Source organism: Dinoponera quadriceps, unplaced genomic scaffold (genome assembly GCF_001313825.1).
Source record: "Dinoponera quadriceps isolate SergipeBrazil2010 unplaced genomic scaffold, ASM131382v1 scaffold589, whole genome shotgun sequence".
Lineage (NCBI taxonomy): Eukaryota > Metazoa > Arthropoda > Insecta > Hymenoptera > Formicidae > Dinoponera > Dinoponera quadriceps.
The window spans coordinates 1,633,914-1,643,949 of NW_014554985.1; the positions used below are offsets into that span (position 1 = coordinate 1,633,914).

The 10,036-nt window shown below is 45.4% G+C and overlaps 1 protein-coding gene across 2 annotated transcripts in view; it reads right to left on the reverse strand.

Annotated features, from left to right (window-relative positions):
- LOC106742756 (MICOS complex subunit Mic60) overlaps positions 1–10,036 on the reverse strand; it is a 52,326-nt gene that overhangs the window by 37,853 nt on the left and 4,437 nt on the right. For both annotated transcript variants that reach the window (XM_014615997.1, XM_014615995.1), the window contains exon 10: positions 2,378–2,606. In XM_014615997.1, coding sequence (XP_014471483.1) covers positions 2,378–2,606 — 229 coding nt within the window. The remainder of the gene's footprint in view (positions 1–2,377; positions 2,607–10,036) is intronic.

Here is a 10,036-nt window from a genome sequence, read left to right on the forward strand (position 1 = left end):
CGATTAGCCTGATCGGAATTTAATGAAAATCGTCCTTAGATTATCTTGCGAATTGTTCCAATTAACAACGCGAATAATCCGTAGGAACTTCGGATGTAATTTTAATTTAAATTTTTAACTGTAGATTTACAAGAATCCTGGAAAATCCGCGATGTCAGATAAAATTCCTTTCTACAAGAATACATTAGATAATATCCTTCTTCCTATTGCGAATACGTCGTCCTCCTTCTATTATTCCAGACGCGGCACGATGTTCGTCCGACGAATATTCAACGCGTTCGACAGAAGGCCGCTAAAGCAGGCGCCTCTTTCAGCGATATCCTTAAACCTCTTAGATCTTTTTGCAAATTGTTCCAATTAGCAGCGCGAATAATCCGCAGGAACTTCGGAGGTACTTTTAACGGCAGATTTGCCGGAATCTTCGAGGCAAGTGATACATCGAATGAAATCCTCTTTCTATCATCGTTCCACGATGAGACCCGACGTTCGTCGACCGAACAAACTTCGTCCGACGAATGTTCGATGAGTTTAATAGATCATCTCTAACGTAAACGCTTCTTTCAGCGATATCCTTAAACCTTCTTAGACCATATTGCAATCGGTTTCAATTAGCAGCGTGAGTAATCCGTAGAAACTTCCAAAGTACTTTTAATTGTAGATTTGCAAGAAGCTTCGAGGCGGGTCATATCCTCCTTCTACCAACGTTCCATGACGCGACGCGATGTTCGTCGACCGGACGAACTTTGTCCGACGAATATTCAACGCGCTTGAACAGAAGGTCGCTGAAGTAAAACGCTCCTTTCAACGATATCCTTAAACTTCTTAGGCCATTTTGCAAATTGTTCCAATTAGCAGCGCGAATAATCCCTCCGATGTATCTTTAATTGAAGAGTCGTGTGAATCCTCGGGGCGCGCAATACATCGAACAATATCCTCCTCCTGTCACGAGTGATTGAGAGGTCATGACTTTTTGCCCGTGTAAACTTCCGCGGCTAAGTTACCTGTCCGGCACGGCGAAAGACGGGGGCGCGAGTGGGCAAACAATGCCGATCGTGCGACACCCGAAACCCGAGCACCGACACGATCCGAATTGCGACATGAGAGGTCCATTAGTGCCGGAAGGACAAAGGGATCGAGAAAAGACAAACAAAGGAGGAGATCAAGCGTCTCAAAACGTGTCGCCGAAACTTTCTCGACGCGAACGCGCGCGGTCTTTATAGAGAACAGCCGGTGTTTTTGCCCGTGTAATTAAACGCCAGGACACGGTACAATGGAAGAGGCAGCAAAGGCGAAAGCAACTCCCTCCCCCCCTCCGCTCCCCGCGAAAGATGATTTGTCCGTGACACAATGTTGGGTGTCACGCGTTGGACATTCGCTTGTCCTTGCGAACTTGGGAGGATCTCTCGGGAGAATTCGTCGATTCGAACGCAAAATTATCGCAGCAAAATCGTTCTTAGATCAACCGGCATTTCTCATGATTTTCCCTAGATACTACATAGATTCTGACTGAAATAAAGTTGTATCAAAATAGCTTATCCCGCTACGATACCAATTAGGGATCCCATTTTTATCCCAAACATAGGATAAGGTCTTTTTTCTGTGACGTTGATTGGCTGTGCGCTGCAGCTTGCTTCGCGCGACTGTCATCTCCAAAATCGAATGACAGTTCGATCGAATATCAGATTGAGAGATTAACAATCCGGGTTATATTTGTAAACTTGTTACCGTGAAACGGGTGGAAATGCGACGTGACGTTATTTCGCATAACTTCGCCTTCCAGCCCAGCATCGGGTGTCGAATCTGAGACTGATCGAATCTTTTCGCTGTCCAAAACAAATTTTCTTACTATGCCAGCAAAATATTTTTCTCCGTGTAGAATCCATAATTATTTCGAGAAATCGAACTGGATCCCAATTAGATTCCAGGAAATATTCTATACGGGAATCGGTAACATGGACAAAACAATGCCATTGCAACTGATTTTTCCGTCGTCTGAGGACGACGAAAATTCGGTGTTGTAAGAACGGAAAAATCCCCTGTAGGAGGTTTCCGCGCAGTCAATTGCTTTCGGTTATCTCAACCGAGTTTTACACACACCGAATGTTCACATGAACGTTCTCAGTCGCGATAACAGAGGCATCACTTCTCGTCGCCGAGTTTTCATCCCCGTTCAGTTGCAGTAACTGAGTTTCTTTCCCGCTAACAAGTTGCATAATCGTCCCGCGATCCCGTCGTTCGGTCGCGCCAACTGGCGGCATCATCGAATTCCCCTCGTAAAATATAAATCAAGCGCAAGACGCAAGATGACATTTTATCTTTGCAAAAGGAACCTCCTCCTCCCGTGGTAACAGAGTATAAAGAGACGATGGACACTTACCTTTAAGTGCCGCTGAGAGAGCGTGTAACTTTCCCACTACCGCAGCGAGTTGCGTCTTGTGCTTTATGGACTCGGCCTCGGCTTGCTCGCTGAGCGAGCGATGCAGCTTCCTCTGCGTTTCCTGCTCTTTGACCGAAAGTGCTTCTTGAAGATGATCGGCGTGTATCTCCGACTGCAATTTCAGCTGCCGTCGCAGCTCCTCGTCGAACTTCTTCTGCTCCGCCAACAACTGAAACACGGAGGACGGACTCGTGATCCCACCACGAACAATATATTCGATCGTGTGTATCTTTTTTTTTTTCTTAAGGAAATAGTTACCTCTTATTTTGTTTTACGTAAACGATCACCCGGGGTCATTTAGACCCCAATTAAAAATCGCTATTATTAACAAAATATAGCATATTATCGATTGCTCTATGATTTATTATTTAGGGACATTGTAAATATAGACTTACTCGTCATTTTTGACAAAAATAAGGAGAAAACAAAGAAATATTTAAGAATCAGAATAAGCACATCGAGTGTCTTATTATCACAGTATTTTTAATAAATGAAGATATCAATTTAAAAAACGCTGTTTCATTGCCTTTTTTTCGACGGAATAAGATATTTAAAGGTTCGTGAGGAATAATTAACCCCAAAGTGACTTATTATTCCCGGGTTGACGAGAAATAAATTCACGAAATATCCCAATATTCCGGACGAGTCCTTCTCGAAACGGCAACGGATTTGCAGATATGTCCTCTTAACGGGGATTTAATGGCCGCTTTTCCCCGCAAATCTCAAGCATCGACGCGCCGCTACAAATCTCGCTAACCATGCGCTCTCCTGCGCCAAAGGAAAAAAAAGGAATCAAGGAAAGTCACCGGGAGAGTTCGCGGCTGCTAAATTCCGACTAGACTACCGCCACTGTTCTCGGGATGATAATGCCGTTCAAGGTACAAGAGCCGGAGGCATTAGCCTAATGAGACTTTGATGAATTATCCGCACTTAAAGCATCACCGAGAAGGAAAGGAGAGGGGGGCGCCCTCATTGGGCAGCGACCCAAGCCTCGAAAGTCTTAGTCCCATCCTATCTCACGTCGCCTGTCCCCCACCTGACGATCTCCCCGATCGCCCTGCTGTGATCCCTCTTACCTCCCTGACCGACGTCGTGTTTCGTATGCGCAACATCTACCGGGGATCCGTGTTTCTGGAGCGGCATCCGCGGACATGGACGGTCCAGGCTATCGCCTGGAACCTCGATGTACCGAAAGCCCGGTGTCAATAATTAACGCCCGGCTGACCCGACAACCCTGCCGACCCGTTTGAGTCGAGGGTGGAAGAGGGACCTATCGGTATTATAGGGGGTGGAAAGGGACAAGGAAGGGGAAGAGGGCACGAGCCTTCTCGATCGTTACCTCCTTCTCCTCCTCCTCCATTGCTACATCCCAAGTCCGATCCGTTCTATCCGCGAAGATAGCAAATGGGTAAGTAAAGTTCCCCGGGGTGGTTAACGTTGGGCTGTCGATAATAGGCGCGAAGAGGTACTTGTCGGTACGCGGCGGGATCGAGGACGAATGGAAATGGGCCGCGATCTTCGAGCAGCCATTCTTCACGTCGCTATCGTCGATCGTACGGCAATCACAAGGTTAAATAAAAGAGGACGTCCCGTCGGTCTCCTAACAACGAGTCTCGCGATTTACGTTTCCTTCTTCTCAAATTTGCCATAGATCCCCGAAAAGATAAAATGGAGACAGTCCGGGAGATGATGCGCAGAATTTGCGGGTTTCTTTCGCGCTTAGAGTCCCTCTAGGTCTTACCGAGCGCAAGTTTGCTTCGCGTGAAGAAGGTAAGTAAAGTTAACTGACACGAAAACGATATATTTTATGTGTGATAAAACGATGGCAAACAACAGGTAAGTCGCATTATACGTGGAAGGCTGCCGTCACGTCTCGTTCAGCCGAAAATTCGATGCGTTTCGCACATACAATGAACGATTTCATCCTCTCATATTCATATTAATAATATTACAATATTAATATTTAATAGCACTAAAACATCCGTGCTTGGTTCCTCATAGCCCTTCGACAATGTATTGACAATTTCTCCATTAATATAGTCCTGTCTCCTAAACATAGTCACATAGAAAATTTTCAATCAGGCGCATCGTGCTCTGAAATATTCGTGAATTATAACCGTCGATTATTCGGTGAGTCGGCAACTCGGATGCTCCAAAGCAGCAGTTGCGACACACAAATACTCAGACATAATGTGATGAGAAATTTTGGTTTTTTTAATAATTTAAAATAAAACCTTTCGATGGAAAAGCCTGTAGTATACAAATAGCTGACAGAAAGCTTTTGTGTTCAATTAATGCCTGTGCAACAACGAGACTGAATTCTACCCACTTTTCGCGAATTCAAATACACTCCCGCCCGCTTCACGAACGTCCCATCCCCTATCGAAGATTTCCCGATCGCACTTCGGCGGCGCACAATTACCTATTCCGTCTCTCTCTTCGCGCGCACTTCATTTCTCTCTCCGTTCGCTTCTCTCCCGCGCGAATGCTGACGAAAACGAATTCCGGCTCTCGCGTTTATCTCGCGCGCGGGCGGTTCCGCGTCGGAAGAAATCGGCCCGGTTTTTCTCAGCTCGCCCAACTAATTTAATGACGACAATTTGCAACGGTAATCTACCTACGGGGATCGACGAGTACGGCGGAGGATCCTCCTCGGGAGAAAAGAAAACGGATTTGGAGCTATTAACGTCGTGCGGGTCGCGCCTCTTCGACCGACTTCGTCGATCGATCGGAAGTTTGCGATGGAAAAACTTACTGCTTTTTTCCAACGCCGCGAGCAGAACAGGAATGCGCGGCGGTCCGACGCGGCTCGCGAGTCGATGAAATACGGAAGAGCGTCTGGAAAAGTCTTAGCATCGATCTCCCGCTCTTTTATCGAACGAAATCAAAGTCGATCCACCAGCAATGAGAAACGAGATGGCTGAGCGAGAAAGAAGAAGAGAAGGTGGAAGGGGGGAGGAGAGAGAGAACTTTTGGGCGTATATACCGTAAATTTTAATATGATTCCAGTAAAACGGTGGGACTTGATATTCGCGACTCCCTTTTCGAGATCCGTAAAATTCTCCGAAGGACTGAGGAAGAACCCTCATTCTCGTCATCTACCACCCCAAGTTCTCGTTTTGCGTTGACGGCGAGTATAATACGCGCGAGGGAGAGGCTCAGATGGAATTTAAGATTATCAGATCTCGGGAGAAGATCGCATATTTTCCTCTTACCGGCCGGATCAGACTTTACGGCAATGAGAACGCCAACTTCTCGACGTTCCAATCAAGATATTTTTTCTTAGCTTCAGCACGCGCCTTACAACGAGTTATCCCAGTCAATTTGTCCTAACCGAGGTACCGAGGGTTTTTGGAGTTATAATAGTTTCCCAATCGAAAACCAATAGTTCCCTCACCTTATTGGAAACGAAGGGCTTTTCACTGAATTTCTCAGACGTGAACCGAACGAAGGAAGGGGAGAAAAAAATCGTATTGTTCGTATTGGATCTTACTTCCGCCCAGAATTTCAATTCGAGATTTAATCACCGAGAGATGTTTAATGTCGGAGGGAAGCTCCCGATAAACGATACTCCGCGCATACGAGCGCGTGAAACTTTCTCCGAGCGAGAAGCGTTCAGAAAGAATTTGTCGTTGAAATAAGAAGGTCAAAAGTCTCGCCTTATATATGGCCAGGTTAGGAAGCCGTTAAAAATTCGGAGCACTCGTGACTTCGTCTTTAAATTATTCCGGAATCTCGGCGCAGGGAGGAGAGATACGTATCTGCGATTCATGGAGATAAAACGCGGTGTCGGGGAAAATCGATCTCTCCCGGGGAGAGAGAAACTCACGGGAAAAACTGGCGCCACGCGATCGGCTCGAGCCACGTGCGATTACGTTGGCGTTAATGCGGGGATTCTTCGATTTACAAGACGCCCACGGGAAGAGGAGGAGGAAAAGAGCCGAGCTTAACGCGCGACCCCCGTACGGGGGCTGCTTAGCCGCTCTATACACGTCGTGTAATATTTCTCCCCAATGGCGGATGCTTCCGTCGTAAAGGCGGATATACGATCGGCGCCGCACACGTGACGCTCGAGATCGGCCGAGTCCTCCCCGTGAGAAGAATACGCGTGCCGACTCGCGTTCGACGTAACACGGCGTATTAAAGCTGGAAGGAACATCGTAAGGGGCGGCTATTTTGTCAGAGCGAGCGATCTCCCCTACAGCGCGGGCGGCACGTTCTTTAACCCTTTGAATCCGGGTGTATCCTTAAGGATGCGGCATACAATATATCCAAAAATAAACATCTCTTGTGACCGGCCCACATCGCTTGATAAAACACTTTTGGAGCTAAACCACTTTTTCTCCTGTGTTGAAACCACACATTTTAAATTGAACTTTTGGAATATTATTTACACCTATCTGATATCCTATTAAAATAACTAAATTTTCGATATATATAAAAAAAACTGGGATTCGAGAAGTTAAGCTCGAAACGCAAGACCCGTTGGGAAAAAACGTGAAGTTTGGGCGAATTTTAATTAGATACAAAGACACAGGCTTCGCGTTAACTCTGTTCGTTTTTTTCGAATTTTCGTTAAATACCGTAGGTCGCGTAGTTGCAACAACAGCTGGTGCGTTTTCGTGAGGGCAAGGTAGTCACGCTTCATCAAATTATCGGCGATATTTTCGGCGAGTATTGCGCGGTTAGATGCGGCGCTTGAAAAAAACTATATGGAAAATGGATCGGGCGAGTTTCAGGACGGGCTTTTTGTTTCTGCGAGGCGGTGGCGGTGGATAAGCTTCGCTCGCTTTCGCGCGCGGGGGCGAACGAGTAAAACAAATCGTTGCAAAAAGTTTCATCGATAATTCACGTTCGTCCCGGTAAATAACTTCCAGGTATACCGCCATAAAGATATCCTGCGACCGGGACCTGAAATCCCAACCGTGCGGCGGCGGATAAGGAACTTTGAATTTTTCAAGCTCCCTACAATCGTGGGACAGGATGTTCTTGTTGTTTTTATTGTCGTTTTAGCTCTTCCACGAGAAACCTTACTTATTCGTCTTAAAAGGAATATCAGGGACAATGGAACTTTCGCGGGAAAAGCGACAGTGATAGCTCGGCCGATAAACAAATTAACTTACCATTCACGTCGTAAATTTTGTCCGCGAGAAGAATTTCCAACCTAATCGTCTCAATATACCGCAACTTAGGAAGGTTCTACAGCTCAATGCCGTATTTTTAGTAGCGCATCAAAAGGGCCCCTCGTAAATCTAGTATTTATCAAGCAAAACTACGATCTTATACATTAATTTCATTATCTAAATAATAAATGTTAATTTAAAACGAAGTTGAAGTGGACATATATGTACACACAATATTACAAATATACAAATATTATTGTTTTTTTTATTTTTTTTCATCATAATTGGTTAATATTTATTTAACTAAATTGGTTTATTAATGATATTTTACTAATATGCGGTTTATTAAATTATAATGTGTACAATGTCTGCATATTAATCTTTAATATCACAGTAGTTTTTCATCGAAATCTTACTTTTAGTTTAGAAAACGTTAAAAATAAAAATTAAAATATAGCGCAGTAAGGAACACTCGAGGAACACGTATGAAAAGTGTCAACTTTCGTTACAAATATCTCAGCTCTCGAATGGCTTTCTTGCTAATTGCACGAATAGTTAGGTGATATTTCAATGTATACGCAGTGCAAGTTTCATGAAATTCTCATCAAACTCTTTTCACCTTATAACTTCCTTTAAAATGGAATAACTTTTGATCGAGGTCCTGAATTACCGTCACACTTTTGGTGTTTTACTTTTAAACGCAATATAGATCAATTCGTAATTTTTCCCATTATTTTGAGATACGGGCGATACTTCTTTAAACACAACGCCGTTGATCTTATATTCTGGATGAGAGGGGAAACGTTGTTTGACTTTGCGCATGGAGTTCTCGTTGGAGTTGCACTTCTCGAAGGGCAAAGCCAACACAATTTTCTCGCCGCACACATCGCGTGCCCGCTGTTATCACTTTATGATATTTCCCGACGCAGCTATTAACGCGCGTTTTCCGTCGGATTAAAGAAAAATAACACCTTCGTAACTCATTCGGAAGAAAATTTACCCAATTTGTCCCCCTTTTCTTCCCGCTTCTCGAATGATTTGCAGCGCGACTTCACATCGACTCCCGCGAACATCGAGGAAAAACATTCGGAGAAGATCGACTCGACAACGACGACGACGGCGACGAGTTGTTTTTCCGAAACGAGTCTACCTTAATTAAATGACGCGAGCGAGATAGAGTAAGATAGAAAGGAAAAGAGAGAGAGAGAGAGAGAGAAAGAGCATCTTCCTCGCTGAAGAGTGGCTGAAACGCACCGTAAAGTTCGCGATTCGAGCACGCGACGATCCGACACACTTTTCATCCGCGTCTGTCCCGACGTTGTTCGCATCGACTCGCGCGAAACAAACGCGGTCGTTTATTAGCGCCAACTTATGGATGAATTATGCAATGATTACCATTAATTAATTCGACTCTCATATATGTAACTTAATGGATGACGCGCGGGGATATCACGACGATACGGCTGTCGAAATGCATTAACGGTGAAATATTCGGTCGGGCGGTACCGGAGGCTCGTAGACAAATAGCAATTAGAGGACACCGCTGTTCCTGTCCCGAAATGAGAACAAAAGGTCGTGCGCGCGCGGCCGAATCGATCGGACAAGATTTATATTCGACAACGGCGCGAGGGAGACAGAGAAGAAGGAGCGAGTGAGCGAGCGAGTGAGAAAGAGGGAGGGGGAGAGGGGGAGTCGAGTGAATAAAGAAGGGGGTCCGAAAAAAGCTGTCGGACAACTTAACATGAGAACAGTAAGTCATAATGGTTCCTCAGCGGATATCTCGCGGTGGCATACGGCCGGCTATGACGACATTACTCTACTCAAAAGGAATATAATATCGGCTGCGGTGACCGAAATATTGGCGCCCGGCCAAATGGAGTTAAATAAAAAGATCGAAGGTGGGAGGGAGGCATCCTGCGACACTGCATACGAATACATATTGCACATGTGACACGTGCGAGCCCCGCATTAATTTAAATACGTCATGTACGGAATAAATATATGACACACTTACACGAGCTCAACGCAATCAGTGTGTATGTGTGTGTGTGCAGCTTAGCTCAGGCTTTGACTCGGTTCTCATTTAATTCAGTCGCGAGGGTCGCTCGCACAGATACCGAGAGAAAATATATTTGAGAAAAACGAGGATCGTTAAGAGAGAAATGGAGGGGGGGGGGGGGNNNGAGAGAGAGAAGTGCGTTACCGGCGGAATTTTATAAAATGTACTCACTCCTTTATAAAGCGCCGCTCAAATATCCCCTTTGCTCAATCCATTCGGCCGGAGCAGCAGTCTTAAAAAGCACTAAAGAGCAATGTAAGCAGCACGAGACTTGAGTCTGACCCGTTGTTACTCTCTTTTTCTACTATTTCCCCCGGACGCTTTTTAATGAAGGTCCATTTTATCACCGCGATCTCTCTCTCTCTCTCTCTCTATTCTTTCACCTTACGATTTTCAAGCGCCCTTCTCCCCCCCCCC